The following is a 22632-nucleotide window of genomic DNA, read 5'->3' as shown; positions in this document are numbered from 1 at the left end:
GTCACAACAATGTAAACTTTGTGAATTTGGCTGGTTACCTGTTTCCGTTAAGCAATACTTTTCTGTGCTTAACCAGTTTTTGTGCATTCAGGCTTTATGACATTGGGCCATGTTGGTACGAAGTGACTTAGGAGAGGAGGATATTGGAGGATTGATGTCACCTGTAGGCAAAAGGGCCTTGGGAGTATTGCATGAGGGACGTTACGATGGGTATAGTCAGTTGTTTCAGCCCGAGTGTTGGCTTTTCACCGATAGGATTTGTCTTCCTAACCTTTTTCTCAACGTTCTTTCATGTGTCGTCGTTGTCAGTGCAAAAATGTCATACCTCCTAAATTAGCACTTGCATTACCTGCAGGTTTTTGAAATTGTCAAAGTGTTGTATCTTCGCTTAAAAATGGCCCGGACATAAACTCAAAAAATGTATGCCTCGAGTTATGGCGTTTGTGCACAGAGCATTTTCATGCAAGAACCAAGCTTTTATGCTAAAATGATATGCATATTTTTTGCATGGATTATGTTCAAGTGCGAGTAAGAGGTTTTGTGCAAAATGGAAATACAACGTTTTTCTATGGAGCATTTTGTTGCGAGATAGAAGGATTTATACAAAATTGAGGTACAATTTTTTTGCTCAGAGCATTTTTGTGCGAGATACAAGGATCAATGCAAAATGGATAGACAAAGTTTTTGCACAGAGCAATTTTGTGCAAGATATGCGGATTAATACGAAATGGATTTACAATGTTCTTGCTCTGACACAACGATAGAACACTTTTTGGAATAAACGTTTTCCTCATAGTGGTGCTCTTTGGGGACGTTTTCCCATCCCTCCTAGACAAAAGTTTAGGTCTTTGATATTTTTTTAAACTTTGAAGTGTGTTTGTGCCATCTTGCAAATGTCACTCAGGTGGTGATATTTTTTGTGCTTGAGGGTTTATTGGATGACATGTTTGTTTGTTTGTTTGTTTGTTTGTTTGTTTGATGGGGGTGTTTGTTTGGTGTTTGTTCGTTCTTTGAGCATAACATACACCTTGTCATTAAAACAAGAGTTTTAATTGGTAATCTTAACAATAATAACCAACAAAAATAAAATATGGAAATTGGATCTAAAACAACCTTGTCCTATATTTGCTTTATTTTTGATATTTTGTTGTTACTGAAACTTCCTTGATACACAGGAAAAGTGGAGTTGTTTTTAACTAGAGTGGCCTCCATGCCTGTTACGTACAGCACCATATTTGTAATAACTGGCATCATATTTGGTATGTTTAACTATTTGGGTTGATTAACTATGCTTTTGCTACAGTTCTTTTCAGAGATTGTTTTTTTATACTACCTAATTTAAGAAATGTATTAATTATTGAAATTGAGAGTCGGTTTAATTATCATTACAAGAGGATGGAAGAGTTACTCATAACATTGTTTGTGTAAGAACGCACTCCTTTATGGCTACCAGCCAACAACTTACATCATGGCACCCTTGACGTCACCAGCAAAGTCCCATCTTCACTATTAAAGCGTTTTTGCTCATTGATTGCAGCATCTGTTGTTTTGCGAGAATACTTTTTGAAAACGATGATGTTGGCCACTGTGTTTACCTGCAGAATATATTTCCCTGTTTTTTTGTTGTAATAACGGCAGCTATAATATGGTGCCTAGTTAAGTGTGGTAATATTTTTGGATTGATTATTTTTTGATAAAAACATGGCAAATTTGTTATCAACCGTTTTCTACCCTTTTTTTTTTTTTTTTTTTTTTTTGAGTGACCGTAGATGTAGTATTTGTGTTTCCTTTTCCCACAATGCTGTAACTGGTTATATGAATTTTAAAACTTAAAAGAAGTTCACTCAAGCAACCAGATTTCAGTTGCTATTTTGTTTTGTCACGCTTCTCCTGAAAAGCTCAGGAAAATGATTTGATACTTTTCTTTTTAAAATGAACCTTCAGTGACTGGAAAAAAATAGGAGTTTCCTGATTTCAGGATTGTTTCCCAATTAGCTTTGGAAGAGTTTCACAGTCCGACAAGGATTGACTTTGAAGGGATGGAAGAAAAACGACACTCTAGAGATGTAGAGTGTAAATGGTCTAAGATGTAATATCCTCGCCACATTTCAAACAAAATAGCCCATATGCATGTCCCAATTTGCGTGATCGACAAGCAGTGGATTCTGGGTGAAATTTGAGCCCAACTATCATTGGCTTATTGTTTTTTTTTGCAAAATGTAGTGTTTTTAGTTCCATCCTTTTCAAGTAGTCCTAAATATTTTCATTTTGACCTTATTCCTGTGTAAAAATATAACGTCCGTGTTTTACCATCAACACAAATGCAACAACATTGTAAACAAACTCATTAAGGAAATTTCTGTGTAAAGTAACATCTCTCCACTCTCTCTCTCTCTCTCTTTCGATTTTTTAAAATGTGAGCTTAAATGTCAATAAACATGCCTGTTACTGAATACTGAGTAATGTGTTATTTGCGTTTTCTTGTTAGGAGATGCATACTTTTCAGGCAGCACACATATCTTACAGTAGTTCGATATACACAATTGTTATCCCTGTCTATTGGGCATACTACGACCATTCTTTGAACTTAGGAGCATAAGCTTAGAAATGAGGGGTCGATAGCTCTATGGTGCAACATAATACTGTGTCCGCCCGAGAAGGTGCACATAGGGCCACTGATTTTCCGTTTCAGAAAAGTGCAAATTCCGTTTGGCAAAAACATGAATTCCGTTTCAGGCACAAAAAATTCCGTTTCATGTTTTTTTAATTAGATAAAAGGTTGTTTAATACCCAGGGACACACTTATAAAAATCAATTTGAGATAAGTTGCACTGTTGACTTCGTAAAATGTTCATTTGAACTGACAAATTTCAAAAAAATACTTTTTTTTATAATTGTGGATTATTTTGTATACTGCTGTTCTAAAAAGGTTGCACTGTGACTGCAGCATCAATGCACATGATGTGATAGACTTGATTCCAAGTCTAAAACTGCAGTTGATTCTCTGCATCAGCCACATTGTAGGCTAATGACAGGAGTGTATCCACAAGAGGGCGCTGTTTCAGCATGATCAAAGACTTGGGAACAAGTCTATGGACGTGACCATTCTCCATCCACAAACAAAATGTCAGCCATTTTGTTTTCGCTTTGGCGACAGAATGTTGACAGTTTACGGTTTTATTTTAGACCTTTCTGAGATGAAAAAACATTGTATGTGTTCTTATAGATCATAGGTAAGCTAGTTTGTGTATTATTGTTGGTAAAAGAGAGGGAGAAAATGCAATTTGGGTGAACAAAAAATGTTTAAAACGTGCCGCGAATAATGCCCTTCGCTTAACCATGTTAACAACGTGTGTACATCATGTGTGTAAACATTGAGGATGGTGTGAAGTAGAACAGAATGATCCACGGTTACGATCTCGTACTTTTTAATGGTCTGATTTCTGATGCCTTTTTAGTTTAACAAAAAGAATCTTAATAAAGAATGCAATTTCAATAGTTTTGGCGTCAAGAAAAAAAAAAAAAAAAAAAAAAAATCAAATTTTCTGAAATCCCGTTTTCCGTTTCAAAGGGCGGATTCCGCGAATTCCGTCCGTTTTCCGCGATCGCGGAAAATCAGTGGCCCTATGCACATTTATAAACCTGGGTGAAGAGAAGCAATTATGGTTAAGTGCCTTGTTCAAGGACAAAAGACTAATGACCCGAAATGACTGGTAGAGTTAATTGCTTTTTTACAACAATTATCTTGAGAGTGTTGCTTGGTGCGTTGTCTTGGTTCCAAGACCACTGATGTTGCGCGGTTGCACACAACCAACGTTCCAATCTACATGTATATAAACGACAAACTGTACACGCTTGTAATGAATAAACATAGAGGGCGCTTTGGATTCTTATGTTGTTGGGGAAAAGAACACTATTAACAGCGCCCTCTATGTTCATTCATTGCAAACGTGTACAGTTTGCTGTGCATTTAGATTGGAACGTTGGTTGTGTGTGACCACGCAACATCAGTGGTCTTGGAATCGAGACTACTCTGTGCGAGACTACATGGCCCAACATCATGGCTCTGCTTACTGCTGTATCTTTGCGCTTAAGATCACTATTTTCCGCTTATGTGCAAGTACCAATTTTGACCCATGAAGAATGCTTGACGTAAGCGCGGAACTCCCTGCTTCCGCAAGCTCAGATTCTTAGCTTACGGTAAGCAGAGCCATGAAATTGGGCCCTGCCTTGCGAATATTGTCGTTCAATTGAGCAGCAGTGGGGAGACGGCAACATCAAGTGTGTAGTGTAATCGAATGAGAGCATGTAAAACCCCAACCGTGTCAATTGTTTTTCCACAAGTCTATCCCACAACCCGAATTCTGCGCTTACGATCATGATTCCCCGCTTACGTGCAAGCGCCGAATTTCAGTGCGCTATAGCCTTGTAAGCGTAGAATACCCAGTAATGTGAAGTACACACGCGCAGAAGCCAAAATTCGCCGCTAACCCGTGAAATACGCTCACCGTAAGCACATCATGAAAGCGCAGAGGAAAAGTGTTGCTCGGCAGTAAACAATTGGCCCAATTAACTGCAAAGCAAATGAGCAGGAGACCATTTCTTTCGGCTGGTGGGACGTCGAGGTTTGCATGTAAATAATTGTTCAAAGGGGCCCAAAAATATTTCATAAAACAAATTTGCTTAGCACAGAAAAGTATTGCTTTTATAACAGAAAGAGGTTATCAGCCAAAGCTACATTAGGTTTACATTGCTGTGACTGGTCCGCCACTTAATGTCTGCTGAAATTGGGGATCGAAATCAAAGATTATAATCTTCGTTCGAAATACTTCACCAAATTTTAGGGCCTAATTGATTGTGCGCACCATCTGCGCATGGTATGCGGCAATCCGCATTTGCAACCATGTAACACTTGCGGTTCGCGGTACGGCGGGTCGTACGTAGCCTTTTGTCCAGGCATTTGTGGGTTTTAGAGCCGTGGTTCCAAGTGACTGAAACTCGCACGTGGTATATCCAATACGTTTCCAGTAGCTCAGCTGTTTAAGCCACGAAGGCCTTGACAAAAGGCTAGGCCGTTTACGGCCGTGCGGCGTGTCTGCTGATGACGCGTTTGCCTCGCCTCCAGGAACTAAATTAGACTGGTACCGTTGTCTTTATCCTTAATGGGAGACTTAGCGCATAATCGAATATCAAACGTTATGCTTGAAAACAGGGTACCGTACCAGTGCATACCAATCCGCTGCAGTGGTATTCATTCTCGCTTCAAATTTTGCTGCACCGCCTGATAATCCTTCAAATTAAACTTTAAAAATCTCACATAATACACGAGTAAACATGGAAGCGGATCAAGTTCGGGAAGGCCTTATTCAGGGCGCTAAGCTGGCCGAACAGGCTGAAAGATATGAGGGTAAGGAACGTTACAATATTTATATTTTTTTTATTCACTTTCTCGTTTTTTTTTAATAATATATTTTTAAGAAAACCGGAGCATTATCAAATTGTAAATGCGGTTGTATTGTAATTATGCACGGTATTATAACACCATAGCTATGATAACACGTATGAATATGGTAGGGCATGTAGGGTGGGCTTCCCTTGCCTTAATTAAAATTAAACTAGCCCCACTCAGGAGAATTCACCATAGCGGTACTTGTCAAAGATGTTAATTTTAATTTCTTATGTGACCATGTCCATGTGACATGCAATAATCAGATAATGACATCATCATGTTTGATGTGAATTGGGATAACATTCCGTATGGCGCCACCACTTTTTCACTAATTTTTACAAAAAAGGATATCTCATTGAGGTAAATTAGATACTATATTATTTCATATCGAATGAAAAAGTGGTGGCGCCATACGGAAACTTTGAATTGAAGTGTAATTTTTGTCAAGCTTCACTATAGTAACAATGGGTCTCCTTATATCATGGAACCAAAATATTCCCCTTTTTTATATCATTATTATTTATTATTGTTATTGGGGAAAAGTATCCGTAAGATAAGGCGCCTCCACTTTTCATTCAATATGAAATAATATAGTATCTAATTTACCTCAACCAATGAGATATCCTTTTTGTAGTTGCGATAACTTAATACTCCTCCCGACAAGCAGAGAGCCGTCGGGAGGAGTGTTACGTTATCACAACTACCCTGTTTGTAAAAATTAGTGAAAAAGTGGTTGCGCCATACGGAAAGTTATCCATGGCATTATTGGTTAATTAAAAAACATTCAACCATCGCAGCCACAAACTGAATTGAGTTTAAAATACAGAGATTCATAAAAATAGATTATAATAAAAATTACAGAAAAACCATTGAGAAATACAATTTGTTGTGCACATTTTTATAGTACATTGTCAAGATGTCAATAGACAAAGCTCATAATCATACAGTGAGTCGATAGATAGTAAAGAATACGTTACTGATCTGGTAAAAAAACGTGATTTTGTTTTTGTTTTCCCCAACTGGACGAATTTTCGCTGACAATGTCTGCCAAAAGTGAAATTATATCATAACAATTCAGCATCTTTTCAAAGGGCGCCCTCAACATGTAATTAAACATATTTAAAGACAGTGGTCACTATTGGTAATTGTCAAAGACTAGCCTTCACCATTGGTGTATATCAACATGCATACAATAACAAACCGGTGAAAATTTGAGCTCAATCGAACTTGCAAGATAATAATGAAAGAAAAAAACACCCCTGTCACACAAAGTTGTGTGCGTTTAGATGGTTGATTTCGAGACCTCAAGTTCTAAATCTGAGGTCTCGAAATCAAATTCGTGGAAAATTACTTCTTTCTGGGAAAACTATGGCACTTCAGAGGGAGCCGTTTCTCACAATGTTTTATACCATCAACCTCTCCCCATTACTCGTCACCAAGAAAGGTTTTATGCAATAATGATTTTGAGTACATAATTACCAGTAGTGTCCACTGCCTTTAAAAACTCATACAAGTTACATGTGATTGCCTAAGTATAACAAGTAACTTGTAGTAACTGGCAAATGCACTTGTTATGCACATGTCAATTGTATCGTTTGAGGCACATAGACAAATGACGCACAATTCCCGGGGGTCCTATGGTACCTCAAACAATTGACAAGTGCATCATGTGCAGTTTACTTGCACGAATTATTAGTTTGCATTTGAAATTGTTGGTATTCGATAGTCAAAATGCCTAAATACAAAATCTATTTGGAAGTCAAACATTGTAATCCCTTTTAAAGGTAAATATTTTAGTATTATTTTGGGGTTTACATACATCATGGAGGAAGGAATACAAGGAGCTACAGCGAACAGGACATCAAACATCCCAGGTCTAGTACCGCCACAGATTTCCTAACCGCACGCAACAAAAGCTGTCTCTCTGTGTACGCTTGCGCAATATGGACCCGAGGTTAAAAGATTATGTCAAGCATTGCACGCATCAGTTACAAGGTAGCGGCGTTGTACAATGTTTTTGAAAAGTCAGATTTTCATTCGCCTCCCAATAAAATTCACTACAATGCAACACGTACATGTCTGCACCAATGCGTAGACAAGGGTTCACTGAGATAAGACCGTCATTTTTACCCGGCCAAACTCAGCCCAAAGTTATCAAAATCACAGAAATATTTACGCATTATTTTATTCATATATCAATAATTGTATTACCAGAATATCAACGTAACTTTCCTTGTGAGAGTCGGATTTTAATGAAGGAAACGTCAGCAGAATTGGAATCTCACTGCGCATCGGACGGACAATAAAGCTAACATGTACGTGTGGTATAGAGCTACTGCACATGCAATTATCGTTTGTTCGGAATTATGTACTATTACAAAACACAAACAAGTAACTTCTCCACTGTGCAGTTCGGAGCAGTAACAGACCCTGTGCACAAAAGGAACTTAATCATCCATGGTCACAACTGCAGTCCATTGATCAATAATCACCCTGTGGGGGCTTAGCGGGCCTTTCAAACTCCTTGTATTTCCTTCCTCTATGCATACATGAAGCCCCTTTAATATACAGATAGTTCGTTAAAAAATATATATATATTTCTGATGACCCTGGTAAAAGGAGGCTCACAATCACTACGAACGTATGCCCACTTTCATAGACTTTATGGATGAATTTAATCAGACAAACATTTTTTTTTGGGTAGGTCACAGTGGAATGTAAAATTACGTTCCACTTTGACAAAAAAAAAAAAAAATTGTTGTGAATGCTACCACCATTAACATTACATCAGAAAGATACATTTGTGAGAGTATGTTTCAAATCCTTGCTGCTGCATGTCCTAGGTGCAAGTTATATTAAGCCTGGTGGTGTACCCTTACTTCAAATACTTTTAAGTCCTGATGTGACGGTTCACTTTCACTTTCAAAATTCTTTCACAACAGTTCTTCAGGTTATTGATGAGTCATGATGACTAGGTTGAACATTTTCATTATTGGTGCATTAAAGTAACACGTTGCCTTGGATCGGTCGAGTTGGTCATTGAAAAGCGTCTCTAACCGTTTTTTTTTTTTTTAAGATGCATAATGGTTATAAAGATGTTGTAAAAGTAGAATACAATGATTTACATAAATTTGCCTCGAAATTGCGTGGTTTTCGTGAAGCTTGGGCGATACCACGATATAATAGAAAATCGCGATACTAATTTGGAAATGATTTCGATATCGGATCGATTTGGTTTTAATCGAAATATCGATGTATCGCGATATCGATCAAGTATCGCAATATCGCGATGTATTTCCTAGCTGAGACATTTTGCCCCCCATAGGTTTTGAGTAAAACCAGAAGAATAGGTCATTAGAACACCTCTCTTATGCTATGACAGTCTCTTCTACAACTTTAACTGGGAGTTTGAAGACTGATGATGTCAAATTTAATTAATCACGATTATATCAGATATCGCGATATATTGTCGGCGATATATCGTGAATAAATTCAATCGATATCGCCCAAGCTTAGTTTTCGTTTTACTTTGCGAACTAACACGGTCGGCCATTTGTGGGAGTCAAAAATTTGACTCCCATAAATGGCTGACCGTGTTTGTCGACGAGGTAAAAGGAAAACCACGCAATATCGAGGCATATTTGTGTGGATCACTGTATTCTACTTTTTAAACCTCTTTCTAACCATGCATTTCATAACAAGCGGTTTCAAACGCTTTTTATAGACCAACTCGTCCGATCCAAGGCAACATGTTCCATTAATGACAGTATTGGTATTGTCAAAAGAGAACATTTCAGGCCTGACCTCATGGAGGCAACAAAGGCAATTGCTCCATGCCACCCTGGTTATTGCCTTGGTGCCCTTGAAATGCTCCCGTAGAAATTTACGATTTCCTCATAGGGTGCCCTTTACCAAGGAGTAAGGTGGCCTTGCTCTTTCTATGTCTATTATTATGATACCCTCTGTCCCTGATTGTTTATTATCTCCCAAACATCTGATAAATCTACTCCGCGATAGTAGAATAAAGAAAGACGGTTCTCTTAGAATGAATTCTACCTGGCAAGTAGTTACACACATGGTGTTACCGCAAACCAAATATATACTGATATTGTACCCATAGAGTTATATATAAGAACTAGAGGGCGCACTGGTCTATATACGCGACCCGGCATGCGTGCAGGCGACCATTTTCTAAGTTGACAAAACGGGCATCCCACAGCGTGTGTTTGTGCGGCCATTTTGTAAATTGACAAAACAGCATCGCGTAGCGTTCAATAAAAACAAACTCAAACGTGTATTTCATATTCAATGCACGTACAGAATGGCGCGCGCGTGTCTCCTTGCGGTCCCGTGGTGTTTGTGCAAGAAGCATCATCAGTGCGCCCTCTAGTTCTTATATATAAACTCTATGGATGTACCTCAAACACTTGTTGGAACTAACTTTACCACATTTACACAAATCTCTATCACTGAAGTTATCTTCAGGCCCTCACCCATGCAGCCATACTGTGTTTGAAGTAGCAAAACCAATTTTCCATCATCACCTCATTTTTATTGTTGATAATAATCAACATCAAAATAAAACTGAGGACTAGTAGTGTTCACTCAAAATTGCAAATTGAAGATTTCTGATTATGGCACATAAAAATGTCTTGGAAGATAAAACTACAAATTTTACATATTGGCTTTTCTCAATTTTTAACATGTAAATTTATCATATGAAGGTTCTTTACATACTATCAAGCACGATACTCTCCTACATTTAAATTTGGTGTCTGATTTGTTACGCCCTCAGAAAATCAGCAATTTTTTTATTGAACAGCCTAAAAAGGGCCTACAAACCTATCCTGTATACATGTTAAGCCCTGTTCAAACTTCTTACGAAAGCAAAAGCGAAGCCAATTTGCTTGCATTTGCCTTTTGGTGTATGAATCAGCCTTCAATTAGCACTCGTACTCAATAAAATGTTCCTCCCTTTGTTTCAAAGACCAAATATTCTTTCTGATTTTGTTCTGGTAAATGTATTATAATTTACAATTTGTCAACATTAAAGTGTTTTTCATTTTTACTTTTAGACATGGCTACAGCAATGAAAAGTGTCTTCAAGATGGACTCCAAACCGTCACCGAGTTCCGAAGAAAGAAATCTTCTATCTGTCGCGTTCAAGAATGTCGTCGGCGCTCTGCGTTCAGCTTGGCGAATCATGAGTGTGGCTGAGAAGAAATGTGAAGCAGGTGTCGGAAGCATAGACAAGAAAGTTGTTTCAAAGTATCGGAAAGAGGTATGAACAATGACTTCAAAACTGCCCCCAAATCTGTCACATCCAGCTCATCCATGCCTGGAATAACAAGGAGGCAACAGGGGCTTATGGCATCTGTTGCCACGGTCTTGGCCATGGTGCCCTTTCAAAAAATCCTGTAAACTTTTAAATTTTTCAAAATAACTGCCCCTTTGCCAAAATGGAAAATGGCCTCCCATGCCCTCTCAAAATTTCAGCCCTGCCAACTGCATTTGAACAAAATGCGGAAGTATGTGGAAGTGTACAGTGCTTTAAACTGGGGCTACAGGATAATCTCAATATTTTAACTATTACCCTTTTTTTAGCCAAACAGACATCATAAATACCGGTTTATAATCATTTTACGCTTAAAATTTGCATTTAGTAATAAATAAGTCAAAAATGCACCTCTCCGTGCTGCTTTTTTCATCTATGATAATAATATGCAATGACCCCTTGACGTCGTTGGGGCAATTTCCCAATAGGTTTGTGCACAGTTCTCCAGCTTTTGCCAATTGAGGGCGCTATTTTCCATATCAAATAGCCTGCAATAAAAATAAAAAACATTTTTACCATGTTTTAAAGTGAGGTAAGAGACTTTTTTCTGTTTCCTATGGACTCCATATAATATTACAAAAATGTAATAACTATACATTTCAGAGCATGCTGTAGCCGCCCTTTAAAACACATCAATGTAAGGGTATTATTCAAATATAACATGGATTGAGGGTGAACAGTCTGAGCTGCACGGGCGTTAGTCTACTTGTCATGCGCATTTACTCACTTGCGCGCTGGGTAAAAAAAAGAGATAGCACATTGCAGGTGATGGTTAATGGACAAGTGAGAACGCGACTCTCGATCATGAGTATGTTTGAGTAAAGGCCGGTTTATAGTCTGTCGCGTGATGGTTGCGCGATTGAAATCTTGGCGTGCGATCCTAAAAAACACGGTTTATAGTCTTCGCTGAGGCCTAAAAACTGTGTCTTTTTATGATCGCGCCTCAAGATTTCCATCGCGCGACCAACTATAAACAGGCCTGTATAGTCAAGCCAAATAATATTCCTTATCCCTGAGGCAATTTTTGTCAACACCTTTCAACTATTGTTTCTGAATTTGACGTCTAGATTGAGAAAGAATTGAAGGACACGTGCAACGAGGTTCTGGAGCTGCTGAATGACACCCTCATTCAAGAAACTGAAGAAGAGTACACCAGCGACAGCGCTGCAGAGACGGCAGTCTTTTATCTAAAAATGTAAGTTAGGAATCTTCGTTTATTTTTTACCCAGTTAAAGGCACTGGAGACTATTGGTAATTACTCAAAATAATTGCTAGCATTTAAATTTACTTGGTAATAAGCAATGGAGAGCCGTATAAAACATTGTGAGAAATGGCTCCCTCTTTAACGTAGTTTTTGAGAAAGGGGTATTTCTCACTCAAATAGAAAAAAGACTTCAGCTGAAAGCACACAAATTTGTGCAACAACAGTGTTATTTCTTTCATTTTTCTCTTGCAACTTCGTTGACCAATTGAGCCAAAATTTGTACAGTTTTGCTACTTTATGCATATGTTGGGATACACCAAGTGTGAATACTGATCTTTGACAATATTACCAAAGGTCTCCAGTGACTTTAAATATTGTTTTTTTTTCTTGAAATTGCAGGAAAGGGGATTATATCCGCTATATAACCGAAGTGATCGAGGACGACGAGCGTGCTACCCAAAAAGTCCAAGCAGAGGCTGCCTATGAGAAAGCCATGAAAGTCTCTGCGGCCAACCTCAAGGCAACAAATCCAATCAGACTGGGTCTGGCACTCAACTTCTCCGTCTTCTACTATGAGATCCTCAACAATCCAGTAAGAACCATATTTTTTCCCCCGTTAACTTTGATCATGAAACATGCCAGTTTAAAGGAACACGTTGCCTTGGATCAGTCGAGTTGGTCTTTGAAAAGCGTTTGTAACCGTTTGTTATAAAATGCATATGGGTAGAAAGATGTTGTAAAAGTAGAATACAATGATCCACACAAACATGCCTCGAAATTGCACGGTTTTCCCTTTACCTCGTCGACTAACGCGGTCGGCCATTTATGGGAGTCAAATTTTTGACTCCCATAAATGGCCGACCGTGTTAGTTCGCACAGTAAAAGGAAACCACGCAATTTCGAGGCAAATTTGTGTGGATCATTGTATTCTACTTTTATAACATCTTTCCAGTCATATGCATTTTATTAAAAAAACATTTACAAACGCTTTTTATAGACCAACTCGTCCGATCCAAGGCAACGTGTTCCTTTAAGCTGTTATCAATTACAAAAGATGCAGGGGTCAATTTCACAAAGATAGTCCTAAGTTAGGACTAGTCCCAGGACTCTTTAGGAGTTATTAAAAACTTAGGCTAGTCCTAAGTTAGGACAAGTAACTTGTCCTAACTCTAGATAAGACTAGTCTAAACTCTTTGTGAAATCCACCCCTGGCCTAGTTATTGCGTTTCCCAGGAAGTTTTGGAGCCTAGTTTTAAAACATGTATTATCATAAATATATCTTTCTAGTGTATTACACGCATTATATCCTTCCTACTTTGACCTTGAACAAATCTTGAAAATTGTGATTAAATTGCCTGAAAAATATATTACACCATACACTTTTAACGCCTGTCCAAATCAACGATTGAACATTTGAAAGACATTGAAGACCACCGCACTTGTCTTGAGCTTACTTGTCCCGACACTGAAATCAGTGGCCTTGGGTAAGTATTCCATTGTAAGGCCGTATCTAAAACTGCGACTTCAGCTCCCTGGGGAGTATACAGCCGGTGCTGCGAGTTACCGCGATCCATGCTAATCATTCACTAAACTATCTCTGCCCGACACTGAGATCAGTGGCCTAGGGTTAGTAGTCCATTGTAAAGACCGTATCTAAAACGGCGACTTCAGCTCCCTGGGGAGTATACAGCCAGTGCTGCGAGTTACCGCGATCCATGCTAATCATTCACTAAACCATCTCTGCCCAACACTGAGATCAGTGGCCTAGGGTTAGTAGTCCATTGTAAAGACCGTATCTAAAACGGCGACTTCAGCTCCCTGGGGAGTATACAGCCGGTGCTGCGAGTTACCGCGATCCAAGCTAATCATTCACTAAACCATCTCTGCCCAACACTGAGATCAGTGGCCTTGAGTAAGTTGTCCAGTGTAAGGCCGTATCTGAAGCTGCGTCTTCAGCTACAGGTGCAGCTAGATCGCATATTCCTTAACACTGACAGCTGCGCTGATCTAGCCGTAGCTGTAGCCTAAGTCGCCGTTTCGGACATAGCCTAAGATTGGAGCCCTTTGGTCGATTTTACAAAGAGTTAGGACTAGTCCTAGAAGATATTAAAAACTTAAGGCTAGTCCCAAGTTAGGACGGGTAACTCATCATATCTCAAGATCTGACTAGTCTTAACTCTTTGTGAAATCCACCCCTGGTCTCTCCTTCAAGTTGACATTCTCTCTTTGATAATTCCTCTTTAGGGCAAGGCATGTGAGCTGGCCAAGAAGGCCTTTGACGATGCTATAGCACAGCTGGACAGTTTGCCTGAGGACTCCTACAAGGACTCCACTCTCATCATGCAGCTTCTTCGAGATAATCTTACACTCTGGAATGCAGAGGACAAAGGAGATGGTAAGTCAAAGTTAGTCTTAAAGGATTTTGGTACTTTTTGTAGGACACAAAACACAATGTTGAAGGTAATGTTGTTTTAAGATCGTGAAGTCTGATCTTGACAGAGCTACCAAAATCAAGTTCTTCAGGGCCTGCGTTGAAACCATCTTGCTATATGCAGCCGAGACATGGACAACAACCCAAAAGATGAACGATCGTATCAACGGTTACTACACTCAATTGCTGCGTAGAGTTTTAAACATCCATTGGCGGTACCATATTACAAACCGCTATGGCAATCCACTGCCACTTTCCAAAACCGTAAAGCAGAGACATCTACAGTTTGCAGGAGGAAAATGAGCTACCCGGACACCATCACCAAAGACACAAATCTCAATCCAAACGAGACTCAACCTGGCACCATTTCATCAAAGCTACTATTCCGTCCAAGGACGAAGGATGATGATGGTTTAAGAAAGCTTCCCTGCAAATATTACTTGCTTATGTGTTGTAGTTCTTGAGAAATGGGTAAAACCTTTCACAAAGATAATTTCCGTCTACTAAATCTTAAAGCCATTGGACCCTTTCGGTAAACAGTATTGTCCAAGGCCCACACTTCGTGTATCACAACTTCTATATAAAATAACAAACCTGTGAAAGTTTAGACTCAAGCGGTCCTCGGAGTCGGGAAAAAATAACGGGAAAACCCACCCTTTATTCCGCATGTTTCGCCGTGTCATGACATGTGTTTAAAATAAATTTGTAATTCTCGATATCGAGAATTTATAGTGTTTTACTGTTTTCTCCAAAAGTAAAGCATTTCATGGAATAATAATTCAAGAGAAGTCTTTCACCACTACCTTCTGTAAACCCTGTAAGTTATTTGTAAATCTGTGAACTTTTTTTTTTTCTGTACCAAAATGGTCCAATGGCTTTAAACATCTAAAAACGCCAAATTAGTTTGAAGATTCCTAATGTTCTTTACCAGAATACTCTATTATAATCATAATAATATTGTTTCTCAACAGATTGTATACAAGATCTTGAAGACCAGTAAGAAGTTGGACCCAAATGTGAGTATCTTTTATACACCTTTATCATAATGCCATAGTAATAATAACAGTCTCTTTTATTATTACCCCTGGTCACTTGTTTGCTCCTCGGACACAAACCTTCTCCGAGTACCCCTCTCTCATCACTCCTGGGGAAACCGCTCTTTCTCTCGGTCTGGTCCTTCCCTATGGAACTCACTCCCCATCAAACTCAGAAACGAAAATTCCTTCAACACTTTCAAGAACCAACTCAAAAGCCTCCTCTTCACTCAAGCTGCTTCTCCTTCTGTTTATTTTGTTTAATTAGTTCCTTCAGTTGTTAGCTTTGTTAGGGTTCCTGCGCCAGGAGTGTCACCTGTGACAGACATGGCGCATTACAAGTTTGCTTTATTACTATTATTATTATTACTTCATTCCTCAAACCATCTCAGCTCCCTGGGGAGTATACAGCCGGTGCTGCGACAAAGCTAATCATTCATATAAACCATCACTGCCCTCACGGATACCCATTTTACCCCTGGGTAGAGAGAAGCAATGGTTAAGTGTCTTGCTCAAGTGTCGGGCCCGGGATTCGAACCCACATCCCGAGCTCTTATTTGCTGGCCACGACACCCCCATCATCTTGGTAATGTCTCTGTGTACAACAACAGGAATGTTGTTGAAGTTTTTAACCTGCACGAGCCATATAAAAGACGGGTCTACTGGTGTAAATTTGGTTGTGAAACTTGTACACTCCACGCCATCATTTGATTATGCCTAAAAAGAGCCGTTGTGGTTTCGACGTTTCGAGCAGTATACTCTGCTCGAATCCTGAAGTTTACTGTTCAAAACGTCGAGACCACATGATCGGCTCTTTTCAGAGCCTAAAAGAGATTTACACATTGTTGTGCCCGCTAGTTTACTGATGAAAGTTATTTTAAAGATTAACATAGTTACGTTTTATTTTAAATATCAGGGAGCTATCTGTGACGTGTGGCTTGCTTTTTCTTCAATTGAATGATCATCTTGGAGTAAACCTAAAACACAACTGACAATCAGTTTAGCGCACCTCGTCATTCTACAGACTTGATGACAGCACCACGCTACACTACAACACAGGCAAAAATGTCCATTTCTTTGCTTACTGTATGGTCATCAGAAGACCCCGCTCAAAGCCCTCCTATTTACACTGGCACCACAGACGGCCACAAACTGACTTGCCCCACATTAAAACCACTGGCCTGGGGCATTTTTTCTAGTATAAAGTTTGAGCAGTGGTACCTTTTACTAGCCCTCAGAAATTAATGCGGACATTTAATTGCGAATGTTCTTTTCTTCTTTGAGATTGCTAAGTAGTAGTTGCCTAGAAGTGAATGGTTTTCCTTTTCCCGTCATAAAAATGTGTCACTAGCTACTGTCAAAGTCATCATTTGCTACTCATTATTTATAGCATTCACGTAGCATTTTGTATCTGTTAATATCCCAGAGAATTTTGTATGAACATTTAATTGCAAATGTTCTTTTCTTCTTTGCAGATTGCTTTGTAGTGTTTGCCTAGAGGTGAAAATTGTTTTCTTTTCCCAACACAAAAACGTGTCACTAGCTACTATCAAAATCATCGTTTGCTTCTAATTATTTATAGCATTCACCGGCCACAGGCCTGTGGTCCAGTGTAAAATTTATATCTGTTACTGTCCCAGAGAATTTTGTATGAACATTCAATTGCGACTGTTCATTTCTTCTTGGAGATTGCTAAAGAAGTGGTTACATAGTAGTAGTGAATGATTTTTCTTTTCTGGACACAAAAAAGTGTCACTAGCTACTGATAAAATCATAAAGCCTACATCCGTATGGACTGTAAAAGGGGTAACCCTGTTTCAGCCCTGGGAGTAAGTGGCAATGGCCTTCTGGAAAAAAAAATAATAATAAAAGGCATTGTGTGTCTGGTGACTTGCATACAAAATAAAAATAAAACAAATTTTATAGCATTTAGTGCGCAAAACTTGTTCGGTTTGAATATTTTGCTATGCAAAGATTCTGCACACACACAAAAAAACCTGCTTGAAGTTGCCTGTTTGTGAGACGATCCGTGGTGTCACCTTAACTTGAGTACTTGTGATTCCAATTCAATTTCACTGTTAAATTTCTGTGGGTTTACATTGGTAATAATAAAGCACTTTTTTTTAATAGTTAGTATTTTATATTGCACGTAAAAAGTTAACAACTTTGTAATTCCTTCTCTTCAAAGCTCCTTAATTATTATTGGTCTGAATCATAGCATGCTAGGTGTCAGCAGACTAATCAAGGCCTAATTTCATAAAGCTGCTTTAGCAGAATTGTTTGCCTAACCAGTTTCTGGCAAGCAAAACTGAGCAGGGAGCCAGTCAAAAGACAGTGTATGTGAAATGGTGTTTTGGCTGGTAACCCTATTCTTGAAAGCGAGACTGTTTTGTTCTTAGGTATCTTTTGGGCCTATAAGCTCTATGAAATAAACGCATCCCATGAAATTTGTAAAACGTCCGCACTCACTTCACTTCTGGATGGCAAAATGATAGAACATTGCTCCTTTTTGAATGAGACTGATTGATGGTGGTGTGACGCTTACGCGTATTCCTAGTGCACTACTCTAAAGCTTTTGCCGACCAATAGAGTCTGTACGCATGTGTAAATGTAATTTAACACAATTCTTGGGATGGACTGATTGGGCTGACATAAATTCATTGTACTTAAAAAAATGTGCGCATGCTCAGAGCTACAAATAACATGGGTATCTGCTGCCACCTGTCATCGCGAATCTCGCATTTATTCAAAACTCTGGTATGACAAGAGACAATGCTATTAAAAATGTGTAGAGAGAGATGTACACTAGTACATTTTATTTATTTAATTTTGGGGGCTTCTTGTTTTTAATTTTCTTTAGAAAAAATCACACAGAATGTTTGGTTTCTGCATAATAAGTATTGAAAAATATGAGGTTGTTGGCCAATGGTGTACTAAATTTTAGAGTAATTTTATAGAGATGCTTAGCTTAAGCAGAAAATACTGCTTGAAAATCCTTGTTTGGCAGTAGTGAGCAGGATACCAGTCACTATCTGTTCTTGTGACATGGTATATTAGCTGGTAACCCTATTCTGGTTAGCATAATTTTCTTGTTCGCTTAGCTTATGTGCTTAAGCAGCTCAATGGAATTTGGTCCTGCACTTTTAACTCAACTCCCTTTTAATAATTTATTTATGATGATCCTTCCTCCTCACTCTTATCAAAATCCAACACAAATTCATTTTACAAACAATGACCACCATTTCATGTTGGAGGTCTTAAAGTATCAACAAATGTACAAACTGCTCTAGCAAAAATTTGCTCTTGTTTAGCAAAACATGAACTGTTTTTTTTATGAAGTATACAAATGTTTACTGTAAGTTTACTTTTTCTTTTGGATAGTAAATTTTATTTATCAGTAATATTATTGTAGTATTGGTCAAATTATAAACTGTTGTATTATTTTTGCCTGTACCTTAGCAAAGCTCACGGCTTTAACGTTGCAAAAGAAAAGTCTGTATGGTAACTCAACATCCAAACTGTTGGACTTTGACCAAGGTGGTATGACTGTTCCCATGAGTGATTCACTAAGATCTAACTCTAAAGAATCCAACACCGAAAAGGAGCACAACACTCAAACTGTTGGACTCTGATTGTGGTGGTATGCCTGATCCCATGTAAAGCACGATCAGTTTACTAGTGCAGTCCTCAGTCCAACACCATTCAAGAACTCAACACCCAAACTGTTGGACTCTGATTGTGGTGGTATGCCTGATCCCATGTAAAGCATGATCAGTTTACTAGTGCAGTCCTCAGTCCAACACCATTCAGTAACTCAACAGCCAAACTGTTGGACTCTGATTATGGTGGTATGCCTGATCCCATGTAAAGCATGATCAGTTTACTAGTGCAGTCCCCAGTCCAACACCATTCAGTAACTCAACACCCAAACTGTTGGATTCTGATTATGGTGGTATGCCTGATCCCATGTAAAGCATAATCAGTTTACTAGTGCAGTCCTCAGTCCAACACCATTCAGTAACTCAACATCCAAACTGTTGGATTCTGATTGTGGTAGTATGCCTGATCCCATGTAAAGCACGATCAGTTTACTAGTGCAGTCCTCAGTCCAACACCATTCAGTAACTCAACAGCCAAACTACTGGACTCTGTATATGGTGGTATGCCTGATCCCATGTAAAGCATGATCAGTTTACTAGTGCAGTCCCCAGTCCAACACCATTCAGTAACTTAACACCCAAACTGTTGGACTCTGATTATGGTGGTATGCCTGATCCCATGTAAAGCATGATCAGTTTACTAGTGCAGTCCTCAGTCCAACACCATTCAGTAACTCAACATCCAAACTGTTGGACTCTGATTGTGGTGGTATGCCTGATCCCATGTAAAGCATGATCAGTTTACTAGTGCAGTCCTCAGTCCAACACCATTCAGTAACTCAACATCCAAGCTGTTGGATTCTGATTGTGGTGGTATGCCTGATCCCATGTAAAGCATGATCAGTTTACTAGTTCAGTCCTCAGTCCAACACCATTCAGTAACTTAACACCCAAACTGTTGGACTCTGATTATGGTGGTATGCCTGATCCCATGTAAAGCATGATCAGTTTACTAGTGCAGTCCTCAGTCCAACACCATTCAGTAACTCGACACCCAAACTGTTGGACTCTGATTGTGGTGGTATGCCTGATCCCATGTAAAGCATGATCAGTTTACTAGTGCAGTCCTCAGTCCAACACCATTCAGTAACTCAACATCCAAACTGTTGGATTCTGATTGTGGTGGTATGCCTGATCCCATGTAAAGCATGATCAGTTTACTAGTGCAGTCCTCAGTCCAACACCATTCAGTAACTCAACACCCAAACTGTTGGACTCTGATTATGGTGGTATGCCTTATCCCATGTAAAGCATGATCAGTTTACTAGTGCAGTCCTCAGTCCAACACCATTCAGTAACTCAACCGCCAAACTGTTGGACTCTGATTGTGGTGGTATGCCTGATCCCATGTAAAGCATGATCAGTTTACTAGTGCAGTCCTCAGTCCAACACCATTCAGTAACTCAACACCCAAACTGTTGGACTCTGATTATGGTGGTATGCCTTATCCCATGTAAAGCATGATCAGTTTACTAGTGCAGTCCTCAGTCCAACACCATTCAGTAACTCAACACCCAAACTGTTGGACTCTGATTATGGTGGTAGGTCTGATCCCATGTAAAGCATAATTAGTTTACTGGTAGGTAGTCTTCAGTACAACAGAACTAAACAAGATGTACAGTTGGATTTGGAAGGGATTGAGATGGTAAGGGGTAAAAGTACATTTCTTTCTGTAGGTACTTATAAGTAAATAGATCTTTGTAACATTAATAATCTTTTGCAAAGTTAAAGCCATTGGACACTTTCGGTAAACAGTATTTTCCAAAGGCCCACACTTCGTGTATCACAACTTATATATAAAATGACAAACCTGTGAAAATATAGTCTCAGTCGGGAGTCGGGAGAAAATAACGGGAAAACCCACTCTTGTTTCCGCACGTTTCGCCGTGTCATGACATGTGTTTAAAATAAATCCGTTATTCTCTATATCGAGAATTGATAATTGTTTCAATGTTTTCTCAAAAGGTAAAGCATTTCATGGAATAATATTTCAAGAGAAGTCTTTCACCATTACCTTCTGTAAACCCTGTAGGTTATTTGTAAATCTGTGAACTTTTTTTCTTTGTTCTGTTCCGAAAGTGTCCAATGGCTATAAGCAGTCAGTGAATGTTTTAAGTTGTGATGTCATTGATATAAACCAGTTTGGAAGGTAATGCAGTCTGCTCTAAACAGCACCCTAGTGGATGATACCCATCCCTTCATCTTTACGGACAGCAAAGGGGGAACCCTGTTTCAGCCCTAGAAGTAGGTGTCAACCATAGATATAGAATATATTACCTAGATCGGCCGTGCAGAACTACGTGCCATAAGCCGTCAACACAAACATTCCTGGTTCTTCATGGATGCGCTAACAAGTCACGTGCTGGTTTTAACGTGCTGGAGATGAGCATGGGAGATAGGCCTTAAACCACTATGGACGCTCTAAAAGTCACATGCCGGTTTGCATGAACGTTGGAGATAGGCTAATGGATGCCCCAAATGCCAGAACCCGCGTATGTACGCGCGGCCGATCTAGGTATTATATTCTATATGTAATTATCTATGGTGGCAACATGCCCCTGGTGGAAGTGTAGCCCTCACCTTCAAGTGGTCGTTCGTGGCCTAGTTATGCTTGGTGATTTCTCTTATAAATGTTTTTAATAAACGATAATAATGATGTCATGAAAACAATGGATTTCAAAATTGTGCATAAAATTAATACTATTATTAATATGGGAGTGTGGCACACCATGTTGGTATAAAACTACCCCCTTAGTATGTATGAGGTTCTTCTGTCTGCAAGAACCAGGTTAGCTTAGCATTATTTGTGTTTATTGTGTGTGGGTGTGTGTGTGTGTGGGGGTGTGGTTTATTTCTATATCTCAAGATTTATTCTTTAACAATGTTTTTAGTACAATGCCTACCGGGCCCTAGTTGAAAACTATGATATTAACATGAATTTTTGGCTGGTATGCTTTTTCTGCTAATATTGATGACAACATTCTTTCTGAGCTCAGTAACCTTGTGCACTACCAGCGTTTTGATATCTGTTTTGCTTTCATACAAACAGGCCTGGAATAACAAACTGTAAGCCATGACCCCTGTTGCCCTGGTCTTGTCTTTTTTTGCCCTTTTAAACGTTTCCCTTTGACTACAAGATTTGTCAATGGATGTGCCCTTAACAAGTGGACGTGGCCTTGTCCTCTCAAAGATGAAGTTTCAGGCCTGAATGGAGGCCATGGTAGACCATGGCCTCTGTTGCCCTGATCTTGTCCTTTTTGCCCCTTTTTAAAGTTTCCCATCGGTCACCAGATTCATCAATGGATGTGCGCCCCTTTAAAAGCTAAACTGAAAATGACCATGCCTTGCACAGATGAAATTCCAGGCCTGTACATGACTTCACAATGTACATGTGTATGAACGTGATATATAAATTGTTGTATTGAAAACAAGAATAAATCCATATTTTCCATATATGGATTTTTCATTATCCTCTTTTTCATAACCAGAAAGCTGAAAATGGTGAGGGGAAAATATAACT

The 22632-nt window shown here is 39.0% G+C and overlaps 1 protein-coding gene across 1 annotated transcript; it reads left to right on the top strand.

Moving 5' to 3' along the window:
• The first annotated feature begins 5190 nt into the window (after window positions 1-5190).
• On the top strand, window positions 5191-19143 carry LOC117289983 (14-3-3 protein beta/alpha-B-like). Its single transcript, XM_033771187.1, has 7 exons — window positions 5191-5407; window positions 10525-10730; window positions 11852-11979; window positions 12388-12580; window positions 14233-14383; window positions 15391-15435; window positions 16370-19143. The coding sequence occupies exons 1-6, from the start codon at window positions 5335-5337 to the stop codon at window positions 15417-15419; spliced, it is 780 nt and encodes a 259-aa protein (XP_033627078.1). The 5' UTR covers window positions 5191-5334; the 3' UTR covers window positions 15420-15435; window positions 16370-19143.
• Window positions 19144-22632: the final 3489 nt, after the last annotated feature.

The sequence above is a fragment of the Asterias rubens genome, chromosome 5 (assembly GCF_902459465.1).
Source record: "Asterias rubens chromosome 5, eAstRub1.3, whole genome shotgun sequence".
NCBI lineage: Eukaryota > Metazoa > Echinodermata > Asteroidea > Forcipulatida > Asteriidae > Asterias > Asterias rubens.
Note: the sequence above shows the minus strand (reverse complement) of the source record. Positions and strands in the feature narration are given on the sequence as shown.